The sequence below is a fragment of the Panthera uncia genome, chromosome E1, assembly GCF_023721935.1.
Source record: "Panthera uncia isolate 11264 chromosome E1, Puncia_PCG_1.0, whole genome shotgun sequence".
In the NCBI taxonomy this organism is placed as follows: domain Eukaryota; kingdom Metazoa; phylum Chordata; class Mammalia; order Carnivora; family Felidae; genus Panthera; species Panthera uncia.
In genome coordinates this window covers 53901954-53929173 of record NC_064814.1, presented here as the reverse complement: position 1 = coordinate 53929173, position 27220 = coordinate 53901954, and the positions used below count along the sequence as shown (strand labels likewise).

General features: G+C 48.6%; 2 protein-coding genes across 5 annotated transcripts; one reads left to right on the top strand and one right to left on the bottom strand.

Moving 5' to 3' along the window:
- The first annotated feature begins 34 nt into the window (after positions 1 to 34).
- On the top strand, positions 35 to 13641 carry ADPRM (ADP-ribose/CDP-alcohol diphosphatase, manganese dependent). 3 transcript variants are annotated; one of them, XM_049636927.1, is made up of 4 exons: positions 35 to 107; positions 8434 to 9051; positions 9841 to 9957; positions 13099 to 13641. In XM_049636927.1, exons 2-4 carry the CDS (start codon positions 8451 to 8453, stop codon positions 13407 to 13409), a joined length of 1029 nt encoding a protein of 342 aa, XP_049492884.1. In that variant the 5' UTR covers positions 35 to 107; positions 8434 to 8450; the 3' UTR covers positions 13410 to 13641. The 3 variants fall into 3 exon arrangements, 2 of the variants coding, with proteins under 2 accessions (XP_049492884.1, XP_049492883.1); XM_049636926.1 differs by having other exon boundaries at positions 9841 to 13193; XR_007459208.1 differs by lacking the exon at positions 35 to 107 and having other exon boundaries at positions 8961 to 9139; positions 9841 to 13193.
- A 2445-nt stretch (positions 13642 to 16086) lies between these two features.
- On the bottom strand, positions 16087 to 26301 carry TMEM220 (transmembrane protein 220). 2 transcript variants are annotated; one of them, XM_049636928.1, is made up of 6 exons: positions 26186 to 26301; positions 25681 to 25710; positions 23214 to 23274; positions 21072 to 21195; positions 19706 to 19765; positions 16087 to 17629 (listed from the first exon to the last, which is right to left on the bottom strand). In XM_049636928.1, exons 1-6 carry the CDS (start codon positions 26276 to 26278, stop codon positions 17494 to 17496), a joined length of 504 nt encoding a protein of 167 aa, XP_049492885.1. In that variant the 5' UTR covers positions 26279 to 26301; the 3' UTR covers positions 16087 to 17493. The 2 variants fall into 2 exon arrangements, with proteins under 2 accessions (XP_049492885.1, XP_049492886.1); XM_049636929.1 differs by lacking the exon at positions 19706 to 19765.
- Positions 26302 to 27220: the final 919 nt, after the last annotated feature.

Genomic DNA, 27220 nt, shown 5'->3' with positions numbered 1-27220 from the left:
CCACTTCCTCCGGAAGTCGCAGGGGGCCGCTCTTTCCGCTCCGCTCGTTGGTGGCGAGGTTGCCGAGCCGGTAGCCCGGGAGGACTTGGCCGCGGACCCGCCGCGCGGTAGGTGGTTCCTTGCGGCTGGAGGCGGGTCCGGCCGGGGCTGGGCGGGGGCTTCGCGGCGCGGGCGGGCGGCCGACCGACCGGGGGTGGGAGGCTGCGGCGGCGTCCGGGCCGCGCGGCGGGGGCGTGGCGGCAGTCACCGCCCGCAGAGCCCCGGTCCTCCTGGACGCCGGCGGGGAGCCGCTGGGCTCTGACTGCGCTGCGCCCCCAGTGTGGAGGCGGACCTGTCGGGGTAATTGGGGCGGCCGCGGTGGGGTAGGAGTGCCGGGCGCCCGCAGTCGTCCCCTCGTCGCGATGTCACCTCTCTGGGAGCCACGGCTCTGGCTCAGCCCGCTGGGCCCCGGCGTCCCAGGGTGCTCTCGCCGACGCCCCTCCCCGCCTCGGTTCCCGGGTTCAGCCTGGCGGGTGAGGCCCTCACCTGGGACCCCCTGCCTTGGGGGGCAGCCCGCGTTCACGGCACGGAGCATCCCTGCGCCTCCCATGCTCGCGGAGGTACAGCTTGCGCGCGCACACACACACACACACACCCTCACACCCTCTTCGCCTTCTTAATCTCTTCGCGTCTGCACTCTTGACGCCTCCCCACCCCACTGGATTGGCAAAACACTGGAAAATGCCCAATTCTCTTCCTTAACTTCAGGTCACACTCCCGCGTGGCCTTTGTCAGCGAGCTTCCAGTGAGCAGAAGCAGCTCGTGTCCCAGTGATTGGGGGACTGGGGCAGGCTGTGTCCTCGAGCCCGCACCACTGGCCCAGGACGGTCAAGTTGGAGCCCGGTGATGCCTGAGTTTCTTGCTTCTGGAGTCGAACTGGGATTTTCTGGAAGTTCCGCTCCAAGTACATGGTGCACTTAAGATCATTTTTTTTTTTTTTTTTTTTTTTTTATTAAGATCATTTTCAAAGTAAAATTTTCTGTTCTGAGATTGCCCTTGGGTAACTTTTTTTTTTTTTTTTAATCGTCTTATTTCTGTGTATTTGTTTGCCCAAGGAGTTTTCCCACAAATTGCCAAAAAGATTCAGTAACAGCTTTCTAACTCAGGCAAGGAGCACACAAAATTATTGTTTATCTTTTTTAATTGCTCCTTTGTATGTTAAGTATGTCGATCATATAGCTTAAAATTCAGTGTTATTTTTAGCTGGTCTGTTAAATTGTGTTTGCCAAAGTGATTCCTTCAATAGCTTTATTCTTAGTTTGTTTACCAAAGCATTTTTTACAACTGTTTTTTTTAAGTAAAAAAAATTATTTATTTTTATTATTTATTTTTGAGAGAGACAGCATGAGCAGGGGAGGGGCAGAGAGAGAGAGGGAGCCAGAGACTCCGAAGCAGGCTCTGTGCTGACAGTAGCGGTTTGGCGGGGGCTCAAACTCACGAGCTGTGAGATCATGACCTGAGCCAAAGTCGACACTCAACTGACTGAGCCACCCAGGGGCCCCTACAACTATTTCTTATTACATTTATAATATTAAATAAAATACTCATTTGTAAAACCATTCTTGACTCAAAGTAGGTGTTTTAAAAATACATGTGGGATGAATTGCTCATCACACTTCTAAACCTGATTTTATGGACCCGTGAAACTCTAGTGTTAAAAGATCCCTAAGAAGTTTTCTGGTGTAAACCTGTCGCTTTTATTACGACTTTTAAACCATGGAGATCAGCAAATGAGTTTTCCCCTTTCAGTTAGATACTGTTTTTGAAGGAGACGGGACCTAGATAATATCATCTAACGTTTGTTCTATCAGTAGCCACCAGGCTGATCAGATTTTGTGCTTGACCTAACGTTAGGCTGTCTTGACTAGGACAGGACTAGCCTGACTTTGTGTGGCTCCCTGTCATTGACTCTAAGTCTAAAGTTCTCTTTTGGCCAGCAAAAGAGCAGACACAGGATTAAAGTGAGAGATGGCTAATATCTGGGAAAAGATAAGAGCCCCGAACAAAGGTCTTCCCCGTTTTTATTAGGATCAGAAGGCTTATAAATGTGGTGATGGACGTGCACAAAGGGACAATGAATCTGTGAATGTTAACTTGTGGACGTGAGGGAAAGGGGGTCTTAAGGATATTCGGGGTTGGGGGTTTGGGTTAATACAAAACAAAATCCAGGCGCTGGGAAGTCGGGAGGAAGGTTGTTTACAGCAGACAGGAGGCAGGACCTCTGTTTATCTTAGCTAGCGTAGGGGATGAGACAGGTAGGAGGAATAACCTCAGGGTTGACAAGGCACCTTTTCTTTTGTTAACCGTCTATGCTCCAGGCTGCTTTGCCTGCAGCATGGGGTCCATTGTCCAATTTACCTAACCTGGCCCTATCCCCCTGTGAAAGCAGCTTCTGCCATAGGACTGAACTGGGGTGCTTCCACCTTGAATATCTAATCTTGTTTATTTCATATACCGGTGTACTGGGCACCTTTGCACCGTTTCTATTTCAGGACTTTGCCCCTCCCTCTCTATTCTGGGGGCTCTGCACCCCCTCTCTATTTTGGGGTGCCTTTGCACCTCCCTAGTCCTGGCACCTTTGTGCCTCCTTATCCTCGGAGTGCCAATCTGGTTTACCCAAACTCAGGTTTGAGTGTTTTAATGGCTTTGTATTTCTTTAAGCATTGTTAACCCATTGGCGTAAGCCCGGGGCGGGGGTGGGGGGGAGTGGGGGTTCCTAAGCTCATCCGCCATAGCTCCCAGCACTGTAACTTGTTCACTTCATCTCAGGTCCAGATTCCTGCCCCATGTGCCTAGCCACAAACCTTTCCAGCCTCAGCTTTTCTGTTACTGTAATATTTAGCACAATTAAATGCTCAGACTGCTCACCCCGCCCCCCCCCCCTTTTCTTTCCACAGCCACCCATCCCATGGGCTCTGCATATAAAAACTTTGCTGACTCCACCTGCCTTCTTCCCTAAGATGCTTCTGGCTTAGCCTCTGAGTGTCTCTATCACAGTGGTTCCCCTTGCCAGTCTCTCCTTATTAATACCTGGACTTCTTTGCCCACTGCTTTGGTTTCCTTTGACAATAGCGTAGGGCCGTCTTCATGCGCAAGTTCATCATAGATGCTTGAGGGACTTCGACCTGGAGCTTCACCCTTCTGCCGGTCTTATTACTGAAGTTTTATTCGTATCATCTTGTAGCAAGTTTCCAGAAAATAAGCATCTCTGAGATATTTCTTCCTGATTTTTTTAAATTTTTTAATGCTTATTTATTTTTGAGAGAGAGAGAGAGAGAGCGCGCATGTGCATGCACAAGTGGGGGAGGGGCAGAGAGAGAGAGGGAGACACAGAATCCAAAGCAGGCTCTAGGCTCTGCGCTGTCAGCACAGAGCCCGACGCGGGGCTTGAACTCACGAACCGTGAGATCGTGACCTGAACCCAAGTCGGATGCTTAACGAACTGAGCCACCCAGGTGTCCCTAGAGTGCTACAAATGATGAGCGTACCTTGACACATCATAATGAGTGTTTATAGTTTGCATTAGGATTCAGTCTTGGTGTTGTATATTCCCTGGATTTTGACAAATAAATAATGACAGGTATTCTCTGATATGGTAGCATACAGAATAGCTTCACTGCCCTAAAATCTTCTGTGCTCCACCTGTTCATCCCTCTTTCCCCTTTGACCCCTGGCAACCACTGATCTCGTTACTGTCTCCATGGTCCTGCTTTCCCAGAATGTCATTTCTTTGGAGTCCTATGGTATGTAGCCCTTTCACATTGGCGTCTTCCTCTCTCTTTTTCTTTCTTTCTTTCTTTTTTTTTTTTTTTTAATTTTTAACGTTTATTCAGTTTTGAGAGACAGAGCACGAGTGGGGAAGGGGCAGAGAGATAGGGAGACACAGAATCTGCACAGGCTCCAGGCTCCGAGCTGTCAGCACAGGGCCTGGCGCGGGGCTTGAACCCATGGACTGTGAGATCATGACCTGAGCCAAAGTCAGATGCTTAACTGACTGAGCCACCAGGTGCCCGTTTCTTCCTGTTCTTAAAAATCATTCATGCCTAAGGAGGTTTTCACAAAATGCTGCCTGTGTATCATGCACCATGACTATTGGAAGGAGTTTTTGTAGGAATTTACTAATAAAGTTTTTGAAAACCTGGTAGAGTTTTCTACCGTATTCTGGTCTATAAAAAGCTGCAGTAGTTTGGTTATTTTGAGGTTCACTAGGCAGATGTATTTCCTGATAGATAATTAAAAAATAGCGTGCAGTACTTTGTGATTTACAAGGTGGATTGCCGTGCATTATAAGTGAGTTGAATCTCACAAGTGCTGATGAGGGTTATCTCGCTCCGGGAAAAACTGGGCCTACAGTTCACTTCCAGGTCTTCAGTTCTAGAGCCTTCAGCAGCCATCCTGCTGCCCGGTAACTAAAACGTCGGTAATGTCACATATAGTGGTGTGCGGTCCAGACTTTGAGAACAAAGTCCCACTTGAAACTTGGGATTTTCCTTTCTATTCAAGAGCACATTATTTCCTTAGGTCTTCTAATCCGTCTAGACTTGATCTTCTCTACAAATCCTCTCAAAAAACCTTACAGACATTTAGAAACACGCAGAAAAGTAGAGAGAGTAAACCTCCCGTGCCCATTACTCACTTCAGCAGTTACCCTGTACTCACCCTCTTCTGTGTGTATCTGGCGGAGGACAGAGGCCATGGAGGCCACTCTGAAACACTTTCATGCCTTTGGTGTGTTTAGTAATTCCTAGTTTCCCTACCGGAGGCGTGTGAGCTTTTTATCTCTCTGTCCACCAGGAGCAGTCTTTCTGAGCTCCAGGCATCTTGTAGGGCCAGACTGTAAAAGACGTTGAATTAGTTTCTTGGGTCAGTCCCTGCCCACTCGGGGTTCTTCTTTTTGACCCGCCTTACTCACCTCTGACCCTAACAGTCCTTCCCTGCATGTGGCCTGGCCCCTACCCCCTGCTTCATGCCTTTCTCCTAACAGATTGCAGTAGCAATTTTCATTTCTGTTTTTCAAAATAATTTCTTTATTTCATAAAATGGTATTTCCCTGTCTTTAGCCTTGTTTTCTTTTCTTTTTTCTTTTAAATTTTTTTTAACGTTTTATTTATTTTTGAGACAGAGAGAGACAGAGCATGAATGGGGGAGGGGCAGAGAGAGAGGGAGACACAGAATCGGAAGCAGGCTCCAGTCTCTGAGCCATCAGCCCAGAGCCCGACGCGGGGCTCGAACTCACGGACCGCGAGATCGTGACCTGAGCTGAAGTCGGCCGCTTAACCGACTGAGCCACCCAGGCGCCCCTCTTTTCTTTTTTTTTAAGCAGACTTCACGCCCAGCGCAGAGCCCAGTGCGGGGCTCGAACTCATGGCCCTGAGATCAAGACCTGAGCTGGGATCAAGAGTCGGATGCTTAGCCGACTGAGCCACCCAGGCACCCCAGCCTTGTTTTTAAAAGCTCTACGTCTTTTTTTTAATTTTATTTTTTATTTTAAAAAATTTTTTTTTTTCAACGTTTTTTATTTATTTTTGGGATAGAGAGAGACAGAGCATGAACGGGGGAGGGGCAGAGAGAGAGGGAGACACAGAATCCGAAGCAGGCTCCAGGCTCCGAGCCGTCAGCCCAGAGCCCGACGCGGGGCTCGAACTCACGGACCGCGAGATCGTGACCTGGCTGAAGTCGGACGCTTAACCGACTGCGCCACCCAGGCGCCCCACTACGTCTTTGACATTACACGTCTCCTTTCTACCTCAGAACATGCTACTGTTTCCAAGTGTGTGGCCCCTGCTGCTTCTCTGCACACTGCTTAATTTTCATTAAGAGGTTGGCAAATCTTAGTTTGCCCTTGAGTCTCTCTAACCTGTATTCCAGTGGAAGGTGTATCTGATGGGACCTTAGAGCCAGTTCCGTTTGGGTTTACTGAGAGGAGAATTTAATGGCTGATAGAACGAAACGATCAAGCAGGGACAGGTGGGTCCAGGCATTCAACTAATGTTTCCAGGAACTTGACTTCTTTCCATCATTCCGGTCTGCTCCCATCTGGGTTGGGTTTCTTCTCAGGTCGCCTTCCCCAGCAGCTCCAGTCTTCGCCGTCAGCTTCGCACCATAGTTCTGGTAGTTGGGCTGGTAACTCCAGCAACAGTCCCGCACGCAGCTGGTGCTGGCTAACTCGGCCTGGGTCACGTGCTTGCCCCTGACCGACCAGAGGGACGCTTCCACAGCCTGCAAGGGAAGGCCACACCACGTGTGCTGAGAGTGAGGATTTGTGTAGATGTCTAAAGAGACGGGCGTGCTGTTAACCACAAGAACAGGAAATGAATACTGGGTAGGCAGGCAAAAATGATAGCTGTCTCTGGAGAAGATCAAATTAATTGGGACTAAAATCTCCCTCTAGGAGATCCACCATACCGGTCATCACCTGAAAACTTCTGAGCGTAAACACAAAAACAAAGAGGCTTTTCTGGCAACGGAGAACAGCGTTCCCAGAAATCGTTTTCTCTGAAGCTTTGGTAATAACGCTCCAGGGATACCTTTACTCACTTACCTTCTGGTTGGATTCTTCCGTTAATCCGTACTTGGAGTCACAAATATTTGAAACCTAGTATGACTACAGATTGTCATCAGATTTGGAGGAGTTGTAGATTTTTTGTATCTGAGTTCTTCACCTTTCAAATGAGATGATCTGACCCACCCCCCACACATACTGACTGCCTTGCTATCTACTGGGATTTTCAGATGAGGACTGCAGGAAGCAATGAGCATGTGAGAAGAAAAAAAAAGTGTAAGGACACCAAGCCAGTTTTCAGGATTGCCATCTTTCTAGTGCTGCTTTGCCTGTGTTAGGGCTAGAGTTGCACCAACCAGAATAAGGAAGAAAGTAGCGGAAGCTCCCATTGGGTGGGTCAGGTAGAATCATGTCGTTCGTGAACGCCAGTTTCGGAATAAAGTCCCGTCGTCCTCAAGCCACATTGAAGTCCCGCCCTTTTGCCGACTGCGGAGGGTCCCCTTCACATCTGACAGCAGCGATCTGTCGACTAAGACTTCACCTATTGTAGATGGTTCAAAGGACCCAGTAGCCATAGTGGGACCAGGAGTCTGAAAGTAATTTTAGAAATTCCAAATGGATTTGTTGTTTTAGAAACAACTAGGCCTTAATAAACTTAGATATCACAGCGCAGTTTATTACTGTAGACTTAGAATGAGAATAGTCAATAAGAATAAGAATAGACTTAGGACCATAGCCTTTGATTTAGAAAAAAAAAAAATTAATGTTTTACTTTTGAGACACAAACACACACACACACACACACACACACACACACACACACACACAGAGTGTGAACGGGGGAGGGGCAGAGAGAGAGGAGACACAGAATCCAAAGCAGGCAGGCGCCAGGCTCCAGAGCACAGAGTGGGGCTTGAGCTCACGGACTGTTAAAACATGACCTGAGCTGAATTCGGACGCTTAACTGACTGAGTCCCCCAGGCGCCCCTGATTTTTATTTTAATTTTTAGTGTTCTTGGCTCTTTTAAGGTGTTACAAATGATTCTAAATTTAGGTTATAAACAATCTAATAAAATCATAGCTTTTCAGGTCTAAATCCCTTGTTGTTGGCTAGTGAGGGAGGGCACAGATCACATGTAAGAAGAAAAGATTATGTAGTTCCCATTTTGGTTGTGGGGCCAGGCTACTTAATCGTCAGGTTGAAAACTGGTTCAGATTAGAATCCAACTATTGAAGAACCAGGAGCGTTTTCTCAGAAATGGAGATAGTCACATCAATATTACAGTTTTTGTGCTGGATTTTGTTTGTTTAAAATGATTCCTCTCATACCTTTATTTCCTCTCCCTGTTATTCCAGGTGTAAAATACGAGAACGTTATTTCAAGTGGTGTGGCCACCAAAGAAAAGATTCAGCCTGACACAAAAATAACCTAGAGGGGGAATCTAACATATTGAGTGCAATGAATGAGTGTAATATACAACTTTCTGAAAAAAAGTTCTGGCATTTTGATAGAATTATTTTGGTTTTTGTGGAAGAAAGTGTGCGTGTGTCTCTGTGTAAAATGACACATTCTGTCGGATGTGAATCTGACTTGCCTGGAATTAGAATGCCTGTTCATGATAGGATAATACCCTTCTGTTAACTGTTACTCTTGTGAAGAATAGAGATGATCATGTATTTTACGATGAGGGAAAGGAACCGCGTCAAAGACGGTTAGTTTGGACCCAAGACCGTTTGACTCTAAGACCCCTGCACCTTTCTCTCTGCCATGCTGCCCGGCAGGTTAACTCTTAACGTTCACTTCACCGTTCTCTTCAGCCCATTCAGAAGACTGAGATGTTTATAACGCGGATATCTTTTTTACTTTATTTTGTTTTATTTGTTTGTTTTAGAAAGCCGTGTGGAGGTTATGGATGATAAGCCCGGTCCTGGACCACTGAGTGAGACTTCAGAATTTCTCTTCTCTTTTGGAGTTATAGCAGATATTCAGTATGCTGACTTAGAAGATGGCTATAATTTCCAAGGAAACAGACGGCGATACTACAGACACAGTCTGCTGCACTTACAAGGTGCTATCGAGCACTGGAATACAGAAGGCAGCCCGCCCCGCTGTGTACTTCAGCTTGGAGACATCATTGACGGATATAACGCGCAGTATAAAGCCTCTGAAAAGTCGCTGGAACTTGTTATGAACACATTCCAGATGCTTAAAGTTCCCGTTCATCATACATGGGGGAACCACGAGTTCTATAACTTCAGCAGAAACTACTTAACAAATTCTAAACTTAACACAAAGTTTCTGGAAGACCAGATTGTGCACCATCCCGAGACCGTGCCTTCAGAGAACTACTATGCTTATCATTTTGTACCGTTCCCTCAATTCCGGTTCATTTTACTGGATGCTTACGACTTGAGCGTCTTGGGCGTGGATCAGTCCTCTGCAAAATACCAGCAGTGTCTGAAGATACTGAAGGGTCACAATCCAAACTCGGAATTGAATAGCCCTCAAGGTGAATTATTCCTTTGAGCTGAGAATCTAATACATTGTCTTTAAATTCTTCAGCCACCTTTTATTCAGCAGGAGGATGGACGGTTAAGGTAAAAGTATATCGTCGCCGTCGTTCGGGGTCAGGATTTCTCACAAGCCCCATGGCACGTGCATTGGTTGCAGTCGGTTGAAGATGCGTTTCACGGATGTCTGAATGTCTCTTCTGGGCCAGGCCCTTTTTCTAGGGCTAGCTAGTCAGAGCCATAAGCCATGCTGACAGCATCCCCTTTCTTTTTAGTGGATTGAGTGGAGGAAACGAGAGACACGGTGGGCGGGACCGGGAATAAATGAAACAAATGAAATTACTTCCACGGTGATAGATCCTACCGAGAAAATCACATAGGATGTTAAAGAAAAGGATCGCGTACTGTTTTAGCTTCAGTGGTCAGAGATGGCCTCTCCAGAGAGAAAAACATGGAAGCGGAAACCTGGACGGTTGGAAGGAGTCGTCCTTGGGAAGCACGGGGTGGGCAGAGTGTTGGGGACGGAGTGGGGGACAGATGGGAAGGTGCCCGGCAGAGGGAGCCTTGGGCATCAGGACACAGGAAGAGGCCAGTGAGGGAAGGAGAGGAGCATGTGCAGCGCGCCTCATCCGTACTTTGCCCTGTGCCTCGTGGCTCCCCGTTTTAAGTCGGCCGCTGCCCAACATTCCTCAGGAAAGGTGCAAGTGTCCCCACGTTAGCCGAGTTCGAGTGCCCAAATGAGGGGGAAACTGGCCGTTGATGGGTCTAACGTACCTCATTCATTTCAGGACTGTCTGAGCCCCAGTTTGTCCAGTTCAATGGAGGATTCAGCCAAGAGCAGCTGAACTGGTTGAACGAAGTCCTCACCTTCTCGGACACAAACCAGGAAAAGGTGGTGATTGTGAGTAAGTATTTCAGTTCCTCGATTGCACCAGCGTCGTGGAGGACGGGAGAGTTAGGTCGAAAGTGCACTGGTAGTATTTCGGTTGTGATGTCCTCTTGCTGTGAAATGAATGCTTCCATTCCCCCCCCCCCCCCGCCCCCCCCCCCCCCCCCCGAGAACCTGAGTATAAGATTGACGTTTACAGCCGAGCCAGGAAAGAACTGTAAAATAACAAAAACATGTTGCCACCTGTTAGTGCCTGGGAGTCGGCCTTTTAGGTTTCAAAGTAGAATTTCAGCACGGGGGATCAGTTTACGTAGCACAGTTGACTCTTGAACGACGCAGGGGATGGGGTGTCGCCCCCTGCACAGTCGAAAATCCACGTGTAACTTGTGACTCCCTAGAAGCTTAAACTACACGTGGCCTCCTGTTGGCTGGGAGCCTTACGGGTAACGTAAACCATTGGCTGACACATATTTTGTCTGTTACGTGCATCCTGCACTGTATTCTTATAATAAGTGAGCTAGCGGAAAGAAAATGTCATTAAGGGAGTCATAAGGAAGAGAAGGCACGTTCACAGTCCTGTAAAAATCTGTGTATAAGTGGACCCGTACAGTTCAAACCTTTGTTGGCAGTCAACTGTAACATCTGAGTGTGAAATTGGGTCCAGGACCCCCCTCCCCCCCCAGACCTCAGCCGGTCAGGCACTGTGGCCGCTGGATGGAGGCATCGGCTGTCGAGTGTTGGGGTGTCAGGTGTGACAGACACACCTGGCGGTCAGTACTTCACATCTGGAGCTGCGTCTGCCGCGTCACTGCAAGGAGATAAGATTTACGAGGCTTCTGCTTAGAGTCATCTTCTACAGAACTGCTGTCGTCGTAGGTTGTAGGAACCTGAGGTGCAGGTGTGCGCACACACACAGAACTGAATTTGGACTTGGCGTATGGCTGGTGTCCTTGGTCTGGGGTCTGAGTTTCGATCCTCGCTGTAGAATTGATGCGGCGCAGTGGCTGAGAAGACCGTGCTCGGGGTCCCAGGGACAGGACGCCATTCCGTGCACGGGTGTTTGCGTGAGCTGTGTGACTGGGTAAACGTGGAACCTTCAGACCGATTCTCTGAGTGTTGCATCACATGGAATCATGGCCACGAAAACCCCTCGAAAACGACGGGCTAGTCTGACAGCTGGCGATAGAAACGCGTATGTCTCTAAGTGTGGTTTTTACTTGGTGATCCTGCACCGTGGGAAAACACGTAGACGGAGCAGGGCTGTTGGGGCTACCGTTAGATCAAGTGTCCTTCCAGGCTGGGAGGACACAAGGTGCCCCGGGGTCATTGGTGCGACGCGACACTCCCTGACTCCTCCGTAGCTGGTCTCATTGTTGACTTGTCTCTGTTCAGCTTCCTGCTGCCAGGCCGGCCCTGTCACTTCCGAGGACACTGGCGCGGAAAGGGACCTACGGGTCGTGCCGGCAAACCTGCCAGTGTCAAAGATCAGGAAACAGAGAAATGAAGCAACGTGGTTCTTTCGGTAGCGTGTGGTTTTGGCAGGGACTAGAGCCCACCCCAGCCTCCTTCCCCCCTTGTCTTTTTACTTCAGGGCACCTGTCTCCGTTAGCGTCTCTTAGGTTTCTGCCTGTTGCCGTAAGCTGAGAAACCGGATGAACGAACCTTTAACAACTGAGTGCTCAGGTTCTCTATGGCAAAGTTTAAAATGGCTGATAGCCCTTGGCTTTCGTTTTTCTGTGCTCCTTCGCTTTGATTTTGGGTACCCACAGGCCATTTGGCCTGCGTCTTGGAAGACTGACACGGCTGGTGGCCGACATCTGGTGGGGACACCGCAGCAGGACGGGGTTCTGGGTGGAGGATTCAGCAGTTGGGGTTTGGAAGCGTGAAGTTTCAGAGGCCGCTAGACTCACTGGAGATGCTGAGGAAGCAGTTTGGCTGTTTGAGTCTGACATTCGCGGTGGGGAGTCCGGGCGGGATGTAACCACGAGGGACTTGGAAGGTGCCCGTGACGGTCGGAACTGTGGATTCCTGGATCGCCAAGGCATCAGGCGCGAGTGGAGAAGGGACCCAGGGACCGAGTGTTCAGGCGCTCCCAGGAAGAAGCGGGGAGTGAGAATTCGTGGAAACGTCCGTGGAGCAGGGAGGAAGAAGAGGAGGACTGGTGAGGTTCTGGCAGCCTGGGGCCTCCGGGATGGGGAGACGGTCCCTGGGTCACGTGTTTCCAGGTCTCTCGATCTGGAAAGTCACCCGGCCTCTCTGGACCCTGAGCCCTTAGCACGGCCTCAGGAGTGGGCGTGTGTCGTGCGTGGGCACACTCGTAAATTCTTTGGACGCCTTTGGCTCTGTCTTTAGGGAGCTATTAATCCTCCATAGTACAAACTAAATAGAAACAAAACAGAACAAAAATTCAGAATAAATGTCAGAATAAAAATAACAGTTTAAGGAACAGAAAAGGAAAGTGACGTAAGGGGAAGAAGCAAAGCCAAGTGAGCTGTTGTGCCCACGCTGCAGACCAACAGACGGGGTGGCCTCACGTGTGTTCAGGAATTCGAGACTCTCCTGGCTCTCCCTCCATGCACCTCCTGTGGGACCTAGGATAAATAGTCCCTGCTTTACCTCACTTTTCGTCTCCGTTAAATGGCTCCGACTGCCTTGATCTCGTGGAGGTGTTTACAGTGGCGTGCATCCATTTTAACGCACTGAGTGTCTGTGTAAGTGACCTATGACCCGTTGACCCATCCCTGAACTGTTGTTACATTTAGGAGTACCTCTTTCTGCGTCTCTGCCGCTCGTGTCTGAGGAAATCGGCGAGACGGATTCCCACACAGCATCCGCCTGACTTCTGCGGACGCCCTCAGGGTTTCTCCATGTCTGTGCGTCTTCAGACGCTCTGGGCGTAGGGAGCCAGGGGTTCTGGCCTCTCCCCGTGTATGCGGACTGCCTCCCTGTGTCTACGCTGCACAGATGTGGCTGTAGATTAGCCAGTTCTTCGCGTATGTGGATTTTCTCTGGCCTTAGTCCATCTGGAAGAAGTAGCAACGTGCTTTTTTTTTTTTTTTTTTTTCCCTTCCCCGTGAGTACTAGCTTTTAGCCATTTCTTTTGATGAAAGAGACATTTCCTACTCGGCTCATAACTCTTCTTCTCTTTAACTAACAGGCCATCTTCCCATTTACCCAGAGGCCTCTGACAGTGTGTGCCTGGCCTGGAATTACAGAGACGCGCTGGCCGTCATTTGGTCCCACAGGTGTGTCGTGTGTTTCTTCGCCGGTCACACTCACGATGGTGGCTACTCCGAGGATCCTTTCGGTGTGCACCACGTCAACCTAGAAGGGGTCATAGAGACGGCGCCGGACAGCCAGGCTTTTGGCACCGTTTATGTCTACCCTGACAAGATGATGTTGAAAGGGAGGGGCAGGGTTCCGGACAGGATCATGAATTATAAGAGGGAGAACGCCTTCCGGTGTTAGTCTGGCTCACTGCGTTCCATCTCGTTTGCCTTTGGAGAGAGAGAGAGCACGGCTGAGCTTTGTGTTTTTGTTCATCTCCCCCCCGCCCCCACCCCAGAGCCCTCAGTCTCCTTGCTTAGTATTCTCTTTGCACGACGAAACGGATCTGTGGCCTCGGGGCGCGTCAGCTCACGAGATACTCTGACCTGTCGTTTTTGGATAACAGACCCGGTGCTGAGAACTGGACACAGAATGAATGCAGGTGGCGTGAATAAACCAGGGCAGAGACTGAGGGGGGTGGTCGAGTCCTCAAGACAGACCTCATTTAGCCTGATCTGGAATTTTTTTTTCTTTTTTTTTCTTTTTTTTTTTTTTTTTACCAAGGAGGATATATTCATGTATTAACCATGTAACTTAACGTTCGTAATAATAAAATAAGCTCAGGTAAACTCTTTCTGTGTATCCTGCTGTGTGAATGAGCTTTGGACTTTTTTTTCTCAGAATACCCAACATATTTGTACATTTATTGGCTTGTATTCCTGTCCTGTAAACAAAGTAAGTTGTCTCACGGGTGAATGTGTGGTCCCTTCCAGGCGAGGCCGTGAGAAAGGCCTCCGGAGAAGTCACGCGGTCCCCTTGTGATTCTGAGTAAAGCGGGATCAAGGGCCGGCACAGCCGTGCACCTGCTGGTGTGGCCCCTCTGGGCAGCAGCTAGTGCTGTGTGAGACTGCAGGGGGGATTGAGTTTACTCTCCGCTCCCCGTGTAGACGAATGGGGCACGTTGACTCGGCTGTCCCACGCGCTAAGGTTTCTTTGCGGAAACATTTACTAGATGGCGAACGGGACCGTTGAAGCTGGGAGCAAGTTTGAGTCAGGGCCTAAAGAAACATCAAGCGAGAAGATACCGATACTAGTCAGCCTGAGTGCACCTGCCGAGCACCTGGGCTCCGGGGGCGAGGGGTGTGTTCGTGTTCTGTGGCTGCTGTGGCAAATTACCCCCACGTTGGTGGCTTAGATTTCGCGTATCTGATGTTTCTGGAGGTCGGAAGTCTGAAACCACATTCCCTGGGCCAAGCTCAAGTTGTTGTCAGGGCCGCGCCCCCTCGGGGGTCTCTGCGGCAGAATCTGTATCCCAGCTTCTAGAGCCTCCATTCTCAGAGCCACCAGTGCAGCCTCTTCAAGCCTCCCTCTGCCTCCCTCTCTCTCATCGGGATGGCTGGGATGACGGGGAGGCACCCCCTGGCCGATCCAGGATCGTCTCCCCACCTCAAGACCCTTAACTTAATCGTGTGCGCACAGTCTACTTTGTGATGCAAGGTAACAGTCCCAGGCTCTGGGGGTCGGACTGGGTGATCTTTGGGGGCCGTTATTCGGCCCACCAGAGGGGTGACTGTAATGCGCTCCCTGCATTCACCGACTTTACCATCCGTGGACACAAATGTGTGAAGAGAGGCCTAGATATGCAGAGCGGAGGGGTGGTTCGCTTTTGTTTCACGGGACTAGGGAGGACTTGAAGAAGGAGGAAAAGGGTCTTGATGGGGTGTTAGGCAGAAGAGCATCAGCAGAGGTTAAAGGGCACGCTGAGTTGAGTGGCAAGTAATGCTGTGTAGACTCCCCGAAAGGTGCCTGGGGTTATGGCAAGAAATCGCGAAGGCAGAGGACCGGCGAGGGCCGTGCTGTGAAGTCTTGAATGATGAGCCCGGAGTTAGAAGTGAGCTTGTCGGGTTTCTGAGCTGGGGAAGTGTGGTTACAGGTGCCTCTCAGTCCTCGCAGGAGGAGAGGCTGATGGGGAAGAGAAAAGATGGGCGGGAAGGCAGGGGCTCTGATAATAGAAACGTTAAGCTTGCTTAAATTCAGCGGAGAAAGAGTTCACAACAATCTCAGTGCCTTTCCGAAGGCAGCACTCCTACCAGAAGTTTTCTGTGCTCAGAGATCTCAAAGGAGCCGCGTGTATTCACAGAATTCACAGTGACACGGGGGCCGCAGATACAATGAAAGTGTATTTTGAACGTCACTTCTTTTTTAAAAAGCTGGAACATTACGGTCTTTTAAGCACAGAAGCAGGCATTCCTTGGATGATAGATCCTATACAGGCTTTGCAAACAAATCCACTTCTTCCTGTGTAACTTTGGTAGTGACATGAAAAGGGGTGTAAAAACCATCAATCTCATGCGAACTAAGTGTGCACTGGACTGAAATCCTTTATGTGTGTTTTATCGACCTTGAAATAAATTTCATGTCAGTTGCTTACAATTGACAAGATTTTCTTTTTCCCTTTTCCCTCATCTAAACCTTGAAAAGAGAATTTCGCTTGTCCAGTGACCACTGTGTAAACCAAACACAAAACATACGTGCCTCCTTTAACAAGTATTTATAGAATCCTTAATATTGTGTTAAAGGCTATAAAAGTAGACAAATGGACAGACTTATTTCCACTCTCCTGATACATGATTGGTACTAATATTCTTTTGAGTGAAACACTTCCTAAATGTCATGAGATGGTATTTTGACCCCAGAGCTTGATGCTGACCCCCCAAAATTGCCAGCCAACAGAAATACGATGTGAGCCATTTAAGTAATTTAAAAGCATTCACGCTTTGGGGCGCCTGGGTGGCTCAGTCGGTTAAGTGTCTGACTTCGGCTCAGGTCACGATCTCGCGGTATGTGAGTTCGAGCCCCGCGTCGGGCTCTGTGCTGACTGCTCAGAGCCTGGAGCCTCTTTCAGATTCTGTGTCTCCCTCTCTCTGACCCTCCTCCATTCATGCTCTGTCTCAAAAATAAATAAACGTTAAAAAAAAAAATTAAAAAAAATAAATAAAAATAAAAGCATTCACGCTTCAAAAAGTAAATAGAAACAGATGACAAATTTTAATGATATATTTTATATTAACGCAAATACGGCTAAAATATTTCAACATGTAATCAATATGAGAATATTTTATATTCCTTTTGTACTACGTCTTTAAAATCCAGTGTGTGTTTTATACAAGCAACCCCTCCATTGGGACGCCACATTTTCACTGTTAATACTTCATCTATATTTAGATATAAAAACTGGAATTAAGCAGATTCACATAACCATGTTGTTCCAAACACACTTAAAACAAGCGTTGCAGACACATTTCTAACTTTTCTAATAACTGAATCGACATGTTATAAAATTAAAGTGAAAAACGTAGAATTTTACTTCCTCAGTGTAGCCACATTCCAAGTGCTCAGTGCTACATCTTATGGTTATGTTAGCATGTTACGTGACGTTTGTATGCACGGCGGTGATGTCACGCGTGTGTGTGCGCACTGCGGTCACGTTACCACGTCGTGTGTGTGCGCACCACGGTTATGGTAACATAAGTCGCCACGTTGGAGACTACAGCTCCCAGATGGTCTTCTCCCCAGGGTTACCTTTGACATTCATTTAAAAAAATACCGATTTTGGTCATACTTCTCATTTACCATGTAGTGAATATTCCGTTTCCTTCTGGTCCCAAATTCCTTTATTCTACCTAACTCCCTCTTTCCAAGATGTGCTCGTTCCTTGGGCATCATTGAGCTCACTGCACTGCACGGGTCCAGTATAATGAGTTCATTTCGGGGGCACAGCCCTCTCTTGAATCTCTGTTTCTATCATTCCACCGAAACCCCGTTTTCTTCTGTTTTAATCACCTGTAAGCCCCTTATAAGCACTTGGTAATTTTGGAGGCTCTCATATTATCCACTTTAATCCCGTGCAACTGTATTAAGTAAGTAGGGGATCTGGTTTTAATCCTGTTTTACAGATGAAGACATATCCGCCAGGAGGTGTATATATTTGCCCAAGTCATATAGACAGGGGTAAGCTGAGTCAGAATTTATATCTCTTCACTTTGTTCTGTGGCCTTCTCTACTCTACGGGGACCCAATCGAATATCAGACCCCTCTCTTACCAGTTCCATGCAACTCTATGCCGTACCGTAGACATCCTCAGAAAGTTCTTGGCATTTTTTTTAAATTACCTCTAATATTAGCTGAGATTACCTGAAGTTCCTAGGAAATTGGCTTGTTACAAGCATGTTTATAAAACATTGATTGACAATACTCATTTTAATAATGGGATTCTTGGCTTCATTTAAAGTACTGTCTTGCAGTGAGTTGGCCAGGAGGATCGCATCTCCTTGTTTATGTATATGTAGACCCAAGAGAGAAATGGGAAGAGAGCGATTACAATGGCAGTAGCCAACTGAATTCTTCCACCAACTGGATTCCTATAAAGACACACAGGAATGATTATCAGTAAAAATCCAATAATATTTATGGATTGCTTTGGAAACAAATATCAAGGTTGAATTTGGTGAACACATTTTTATAGGACTTTTTCTTAATTTTTATTGGCATATAGCTTATTGATTTGTGGGAGTTCTTTTTTTTTATTTTTTACCTTTTATAAAATGTTTATTTATTTTTGAGAGAGAGAGCATGAGGTGTGGAGGGACAGAGAGAGGGAGACATAACAAGCTCCAGGCTGAGCTGTCACCACAGAGCCCCAGGTTGGGCTCAAAACCACCAACCGTGAGGTCATGACCTGAGCCGAAGTTGGAAGCTTAACCAACTGAGCCACCCAGGCGCCCCAGGACTTCTTTATTCTTAGTGCACATCTTTGTTGTTTATATATGTTGCAAATAGCTTTTCCCACTCCTATAATGATGTCTTTTGAGGAACTGAAGTCACTGATTAATTAGGTAGTGTGACAATCGATCTTTTCCTAATGATTTCTGTATCCTGTTTAAGAAAACTTTTCCTCCCCAAGGTCTTGGAGATTTGGGGTTATCTTCTCTAAAAGGCTCACTGTTTTGTTTCTCACATTAGATCTGTAATCCACCTGGAACGGCTGTTTATGAAAGTCAGGTAGGGAAAGTTTGGCCACATGGGCATTCCGTTGAGCCAGCAGGATTTGCTGAGAAGTCTGCCTTTCTTTGCTGCACCTGTACTGCCACGCGGTCAGGAGTCAAGGGTCTACCTGTGTGTGGATGGACCTGTTTCTAGATTTACTCTTTCATTAGTCTTACCCTTTTCCCAGTACAGGTTTATCCCTCCACTTGCTTAGGTCTTCTTTAATCTCTCCCACAGTGTTTTGTCGATTTATTTGTAGAGCTTTTGCCTATCTCTTTCTAGATTTATTCCCAGGGAGTTGATTTCTCGATGTTCTTATTTATGGTTAACTTTGTTTTCACCATTTTCCGTGACTTGTTGATTTGAGTACATTCACCTAGTGGGCAGCAATCATGCTAATAAACTCACTCTAACGACTTTTCAGGTTCTTTTTGATTTTTTGTGTACACAATCACGTTACCCACGGATAGCGAACGTTTTTCTTTTCTAGTCGTTGTGCCTCTAATTTTTTTCTTGCCTTATCGGACTGGCTACGATACTAGCTTGAACAGTGTTGAGCGGAAGTCGTAATGGTGGCTAACCTCACCTTTTCCTGATCTCAGAAGGCAAGTTTGCAGCTGCTGGCCACTGAGTATCAGGCTTTGGTGTAGATCCCATTGGTCAGTTTTAGTTCCTTTCTACACCTGTTTCCTAAGACCTCTTGTGGACGGATGGTGAATTTTACCAGGTATCCTTTCTGTATAGATTGAGAAGAGAGCTTATTTATTCTTTTATTCTGTTAACATGATAGAGAACACTGGTTGGTTTTTGAATGTCAAACCGTGTTCATAGAATGGACCCAAGAGGGTGGTTGGGTGACATATTGCAGGATTTTATTTACTGGTGCTTTATTTAGGATTTTCTAATCTGTGGTTGTGAGTGAGGCTGCTGGGTAATTTCTTTTCTTCTCTCTCTCTCTTTTTTTTAATGTTCTTGCTAAGTTTTGGCATCAAGGTTATTCTGTCCTCATAACATGAATTGTAAAGTGTTTCATCTTTTTCTGTTCTCTGGGAGTGTGTTAAAGGCTGACATTATTTTTTCCTTAAATATTAGGTAGAATTCTCCAGTTAGGGCATCTGGTCTAGAGTTTCTTTAATAGTTATGGAATTGTCCTGGAGTATTTCTTCTCGTGTCAGTTTTGCTAGTTTATATTTTTGAAGTGACTTGTTCATTTTTTTAAAGTTAATCTATTTTGAGAGAGAGAGAGGGTGCACGAGTGGGGGAGGGGAAAAGAGGGAGAGAGAGAATCCTAAGCAGGCTTCACACTGTCAGCACAGAGCCTGATGCGGGGCTTGATCCCACGAACCATGAAATCATGACCTGAGCCGAAATCGAGAGTCAGACCCTCCACCGACTGAGACACCTGGGTGTCCTCAAGACATCTGATTTTAGCTAACGAGTTGAAAACTTACTTTGATGAACTGTGACATAGGCTCATCCATGCTGTGATAATCACCAGACCAAACAGTTCCCTATAAAACAGCATACATTTCAGATATTTGAAGTAGCTGCAAATGACCTGTGTATCGTCCCTTTCTCTCCGTGACCACCAGCTGCTGCTATTAGATGACCTTCCCCCAAGATACGTAGCATCTACAGAATATTTTCAAGTCTGGCCATGAGTCATCAGTTACTTCTTTCAGACCATTTAAAGCCTTATATGAACACAGGTTTCGTCTTATGAGGCAGGTGTGAGCTCCATCACTGCTCCTCAGCTTCTAAGTCAACAACAGCACAACACAGAAATCACTTCAGGTCACGGGGAGGATTAGAGTACAAGCAGGGAAACGATCCTAGATCGATCATACAGGCACCACTTTACCCCTGTGTTAGAGGGATCAATGTTAGGTAAGATGAGCTCAAATCAATAAATAATTAAGCACGTGCAGCAGGAGCATGGGTCACGTCTTAGTGGAGAGGAATGATTTGTAGTATGAGGCAACTAATGATTTTGGGGTGGGTAGATGCTTCTAGAAATATGCCTTAAAAGCATCTTTTCCATAGAGTAGAAGAAGGTCATAGCTGGCCATGGTACCACCGGAAGCCAGAAGTAACTCCGGAAGTTACCGGAAGTAACTCATGGGCCTGAAGTTGGTGGAGGTGATTCAGCCCAACCTGATTTGCTCTCTGGTTTTCCAGGGATTAAGGCCTATGGCAAAGAAGCACCCTGCCAGGGACGAGTAACTTCTAGGTCTCTAACTCTTGGTGTTAGCAGTAGGATGGACAGGAAGGGAAGGGGGCTATGCAACAGGCCAAGGAGTCAAGGGTGGGAGGAAGCAAAGGAAGAGGTGATAAGTTCGGATCAGATGGCCTTGACAAAGGGAGGAGATGACAGGAGACTTAGCAGGGCAAGGCTGACAGACGTTGACTTAAAATACTGACCTCTGAGGTGGCTGCTCACGCTTATAGGTAAGATTTTGGCCAGAACCACAACTAAACCAGAATGCTGATGGAGTTTTCGCCTTGTTCGACCAGACCCTTAACTGTACGGCTTCCTTGGCTCGTTCATTATAAGGGAGCCGAGGTCAACTGCCTAACCTATGTGCTGACCGCCTCCAGCAGTGATTGCGGGATGTGGTACGCAATGCTGGCTGTGAATCCTGGCTCCATCGTTCCTTCAGCTCCTCCAGGCTCCTCTCAAGGAGGTGATACCTTCCCTGCTCCTGATGGTGTGGCTGAGGGAGCTGAGTCATCGTGGTGCAGATCAGGGGTTGCGGAGGACCAGGAGCTTTCTCAGTTCTACCCCACCCCTTCCAAAGAGCAAAAGTCACTGCTCACCTGCCTTCTTCCTCATGTAAGACGTTCTGTTGTGAATGAAGCCAGAGGTGGCCCGCCAAGCCGACAGCCCACACGATACACAGGAATGTGTGTATAGCAGAGATACTCTTCCAAATGATGTTGCCTGAAAATAGATATTCTGACACTGTCAGTCATGGAATCACATCCCAGGGAAACCATGACCTCTCTGTATCTGCTCTGCCATAGTCTTTCAGGTAAAGCGTTCAGAAAAGGCTGGGGTGGTGCCTGGCTGGCTCAGTGGGTGGAGCGTGTGACTCTTGATCTCAAGGTCCTGAGTTCGAGCCCCACGTTGGGAGTGGAGCTTACTTAAAAAAAAAAAAAAAAGCTGGGGTTTCTTTAAGTTTTGTTTTGGGGAATGTCATAGAGGTTAAAGCAGTAATAATCAGCTTAAGTGGACATGTGCCCTTTCTATGATGACTACCCTCATTTTCTTTGGGGATCTGCCCTTCCCACACCCCCCTGGCCGTGTGTCCCAGACAACTGGACCTTAGCTTGATTATTCAGTGCATTTCATCCCTTTAGTGGTGGTGCTTTGGCTCCAGAAGAACAGCTGGCAAATCAGGGCCGACAACTCAATTCTGAGACGTCGGTGGAGATATCGGGGAAGCAGATCCTATCTTCTGTTGGACTGAGTGGGCAGGAAGAAGTGAACTTTGACCTGCCGGGCTACCACGAGGGGCCCTGGACTGAAGTCCATCGGCACATGGTGGAACAGACAGGTGCCGAGAGTTCTGAGCCAGTGCCTGAAGCGAGCACCACCCCTGCGTTTCTTTCAGTCACGTACCCCAGTACGTCTCCGTTCGAGCTCACAGCCCGTTTGAGTTCAGCTTTTTCCTTGCCGGCAACTAATGGAGCCCAAACCACTGCACCTTAAAGATGCGGACAAGAGTTCCCGGCGCCTGTACGAGGAACGTGTGCATCTAGGGGACGTGAGTTTTCCCCATCCAGCTGGGAGCCACTGGTCTTTATTCTAAGGCCCTGAGAACTCTGAGGACTCACTGGCAAAGGAGCTGTTTTCACGACAGTGAAGAATAACCCGTCAGGACCAACAGTCCCTGTTAATAAGAAAATGTTAGTAAACACAGTAAAATGTAATTTCTTTTTTGTTATGAGACACGGTTTTATGGTATAAAACTGTCCGCCTCTAGGTTCGTTGAGTTTTTGGGGCTGTAAAAGGCGAAGCGACTATGTTTTGCCCGCATCGAAGTAGGTAGCTTGTGGGCAACATAGACCGGATATTTTAAGGGAATTTCTTTATATGTACCCTGGCAGATTTTATATATGTATGTGAAATGAAAAAAAAATATATGTATATACGTGTGTGTGTGTATACATATATTTTTTTTTTCATTCCAAGGAGCAGTTTACAAAATGTATGATAAAGCCTCTGTGTTACAGCCATCCATTCACTCAACAAGCATTAAGTACCAAACCGTATTCGTGGCCTTATTTCAGCGGGGCTTGGGCAAAGATGGGCTAGACATGGTCCGACTTTTAAGGGGCGTACAGCCTAGTGGGGGGAAAACATAAAAAAGCATGAAATAAATTGTCGTAGGTACTACGACAGGACAGAGGGAGGTTGGGGGGGTGATACGTATTAATGCAAAACCTAGACATTTGTATGGATGTTATAAACCGTTTCTCTGCATAGAGTAGCCGGCCATATACACGGGGGTTGAATGAGTTCAAATAAGAAAGTGATTCCCGGCAGTGGTACCAGAGTTAAGAAGAATTGATGAAGAGTAAACATATAATAGACACTGGTTGCCACTGACTCTGGAGATACCAACTTAGCACTTTGTTGCTGATTTTCTATCAGCTTGGTGGCTTTAGAAATCGGCGCAGTGACTGACGCCCTTCTCTCTCACGGGCTAACCCGCAGAACCACTGTTGCCCATGAGCATAAGCGATCTTGGGTTCCGAGTTGGTAAAAGACCGTCTTGGTATGGCAGGTCCTTGTGACACTTGCCTGCAGATGGTGTGGGTGATCTAGATTAGAATTAGCCCCTCTCATCATCAGAAATGAGAAGACCTGGACAGCCCCGTGTTTCTCCTGGGAGTCCGTCATTATTACAAGAAATCTGATTTGCTGTATCTCCCTGCAGAATCCAGGGTTCGTACCCGTGACAAGGGGGTTAAGTCCAACAAGCAAGGTCAGCACAGCAGGGATCATGTACACCACCTGTTAGCAAAGAGAGAGAAAATTACGTGGGTAATTTCCGCCCCATGGCATTTGTTCTTAGTGTCTCTCTCCCTTGCCCACCTGCCATTATGAAAGCCAAAAAAGCCAATTTATATTCCCAACCTCTTCAGCTAGGGTGATCATGCTCCCGCCATGAAATGTAGTAAGAAGTCTTGTAGGGGCAAGGCTGATACCTAGAGCATTTAACAACCAATAATGCCCGGATGCTGACCGAGCAGAATGGATCCCAGACCATAAACCAAGTTGGTATGCACACACTGACTAGCAGCCTGTCTGAAGGGCTTCCTGGGAAACATTTCCTCCCCAATAAAAGGGAAGAAAGCACAGGAGGAAAAATCATTTTGCTCCTGCCTTACTTCTTCCTACTTGGGATGCCCTTGTCTGGGGATGATGTCTGGAGCTGCAGCAGCCATTCTGTGAACATGAGAGAATATATCACCCACACATTGGAGATGGCAGAGAAGAAAGGAAGCCCGGGTCTTTGATCACGTTGTTGGCCACTAAGCAGCTCCCTCTGGACTTCTTGTTAAGTGAGATACTCTACTCTTATAACCTGATGCTAGGCAGATGTTCTGTTATCTGCTCCTATATGCATCCCGATACAGGAGTCCTCCGTGAACAAGATGAAGTAGGGCACGTGGGAGTGAGTCAGGTGTGAGGTACAAGCCCCCAAGGCCCAGTGACGTAGTACTGGTTCCTGTTTGCATCCATTCATTCTTTCACTCAACGGTCAATACAGAAGGACTGCCATAGGAAGGCTCTGTTAGGTTGCCTGAGGAATACCAAGAAGAAGGAGTAAGTGGTCCCTGTTCTCCCAGGAGCTGGCATGTACCGAACCAACTTAAATGTAAAGCAGAATGGGTTAGTGTTAAAGGTTTGAAGGAAGGACGGTTAGAACCTATGGGAAAGAGGGAGAGAGACTTGAGTGACGTAGCATTTGAGATAGACTTTGAAGCTTGAGCACGACACACAGAAATCCCAGGGGCAAGGCACAGTAAGTTTTACAGTTGGATCGGGCTTCCAAGACCAGGCTGGGAAGGTGGGTTGGAGCCATCCTGCGGTGGGCGTTGAGTGCCAGCCTGGGGAGTTGTAACTCAGGGATCTTGGGGAGCGAGGGAAGTTTCTGAAGCAGGAAGCGATACGTGGGAAGCGGAAGAGATCAGAGGCAGCTCCAAGAATTGCGAAGCTATTACAGGAGTCCACGTGGGGTGATGGAGGGCTAACCTGGCAAGGAGGGCTGTCTGCGGGGACATGCTGTCTGTTGGTGTTATGTCATCTAAGCGTGAAGTGAGAGGTGACATACAGAGACTGTACAGATAAGCGGTCGGTCCTACACGGGGTGCTGTTGGATTGCTTTGTTCTTCGTTTTGTTTTCTGAAAGGCTCTCAAAGGTGGTAGTAAGGGACTGAGATGTGGTTTGGAGCAAGGATGACCCGGAGGATGATTCAGCTGTTGATAGAAATGGGTGAGTCAGGAGGAGGAGGGGGCTTTGTAGGGAAAGATGCTGGGCAGGACCTCGGGGTGTTTGAGGAGCCAGTGTGATATACAGGTGGAAAGATCTAGCAGTCTTTTGCAAATTCACCATTAAGCTGGGTGTTGGAGAGTCGCCTGCAGGGAAGTAATATTTGGAACTCAGGACATGGCCCCGCGTGCTGAGAAAGAGGCAGTTTGATTTGATGCGAGAGCATGTGAATCTGGACAATAAGCACTATCAGAAGGAGTTCCACTGCACTAAAAAGACTGGCTGGGATTTCACATTACAAATCCAAACACTTCCATTTGTTGCTAATATTCTTCCAAAGCCAAAAGTCATCTTGGCTGGCGATACTGCAGTCTTGCGTATCCGTTTTGAAAGAAACTGGGCAAGATCCAGACATTTCAGGAAACGTGTGGACGATCTCTCCCTCCTCCGAACAGTTCAGCCAGAGCATTGGTTAGATGTATCCTGTAGATTTTATGGGCTCGGATTACTCTTTATAAATATAACTCACTGAATTAGAGGAACCACAGACCCTAAGCCTGCCATTTTCTGGTCAAATGTTTGTTGGAGTGTCTGGGTAGAAACTCACTGGGGAATGGTTCAGTTGACCTTGGGAGGTCTACTCTGTGTCTTCAGAAAAGTGTCCTCAGTTGGCCCATTTTTATGCAAAGGGAATACTGCCCTAAGGACCCCTGTGTCTGGAAAATTCTTTGTTCTCTCCCCCATACACATTACTACCCTGATCCCTTCCCCTCTGACACTTTAGGAAAAAGAGCTTACAAAGAATTTATTTCTGAGTTTTTCCGCACATGGAGCCGGGAGGGGCGACAAAATGGGTAACAAGCCTGTGTGTTTCGTGCACGGCTCCACGGTTCTTTGGGACGCAGGAAGCAGCTTTTACTCACCATCCACAGTTCTGCATCTGGATCGTTCACCTGGAAAGACAGGACGTCTGGCATTAGCAGGCACGGCCCGTGCCCCACTCCCGTATCTGGTCTGCTCCTCGATGCGTCCCAGTCCTGTTAGGTGCCAGGCGCGGCGCCAGGCGGCGGGGACAGAGTCTAGCGGAGGGCGGGGTCGCAGGGGCTTCTGGCTGAGCGCCGCAAGGGGGCCGCACACACTGCGCACACAGCACCGGTGTTGTGGGCGCCCCCGTCTGAGGAATAAGGAAAGCCCTTATCGGGGGTCCCAAGGCAGACCTGAGGGGTACCCGCGCCCCAGACGGTTCTCCCGGGCCCTCAACCGCGCTGGGTCCCCGCTCCGGGACGCGGGCGGGCGGTCACGGGAACGCGCCTGGCTTTCCGCTGGGACAGGGGCGGGGGCTCCGGGGCGTGACCCCCGACCCTGCGGCCCCGTCAGTCCACACCGCGTGCCGGGAACCCGCCCGCCGCCGGGAGCCGGGGCGCTGACCTGCACCAAGGCCGCCAGCGCGAAGAAGGCGGCCATGAGCCCGTTGCAGGCCCGCCACAGGCCGGGAGCCCAGCGTCCCGCTGCAGGCGCCATCCGCTCGGGGCCAAGGGTCTGGGCGGGCCGGGGGCGGGGCGTCGGGCTTCAGGGGCGGGGCGGGGCGGGGCGGGGCGTCGGGGCTTAGGGGCGGGCGTGGTGCGGAGGTGGGGGCGGGGCGTCGGGGACGGAGCCAGGCGTGAAGGCTTAGGGGCGGTGCGGGGCAGGCCGGGGGCGGGGCTTCGGGGCGTGGTGAGGATGTGGTGTCGGGGCCTAGAGGTGGGGCGTCCCGGACAGAGGCTGGGGGCGGGGCAGCGGGGCTGGGGCGGGGCTTGCAACAGGGCAGCGGTGGGTGGGCTTCCCCTGAAACCCACTTTGTCCTGCGCAGGTTTCTTTCCCCAAACACCCCCCCCCCCCCAGGTGTCGAGTGGCCGCTGGCGGCCGCTCGCTGGGTAAGGACTTGGCACTACTTTAGCCTTACTACTCCCCCCTTTAGATTCTCCCGAAGGCGTGGCCAAGGAAGGTGCTGTGTCCCCATTTCACAGATGGGGAAAGCGAGTCTCAGAACGACTGGATGATTTGCCCAAGATGGCACACGGCTCCGGGGCCCCCACACAGACCAGATTCGGTCACTCGCCGCTGACAAAAATCCAAAGGCAGGGCGACCACTGGTGGCGAAACAAGAAAGGAATTTGTTTCAGTGAGGCCAACACCGGCAAGACAGCGGACCAGCGTCTCAAACGCTGTCTCCGAAGTGCCAGAAAAACTTCTAGGCTTACGGAAGGAAAATGTAGGGCGAGGGTCGGTGTGTGCCAGCAGGTGGCAGTGCAGGTCAAGTGGAACCCTGTGTTGGGGTCTCATGCAGGGTCTTGCTGGCTCAGGAAGGTCCTTATGGTTTGAGGGGGTGGTTTGATCCCCATCTGGGGACTCTTTGCCCGCAGGGTCTGTTGCCCGAGTTAAGGGATGAGCTGGAAAGCAGAACGTCATCACTTAGAACGTTTG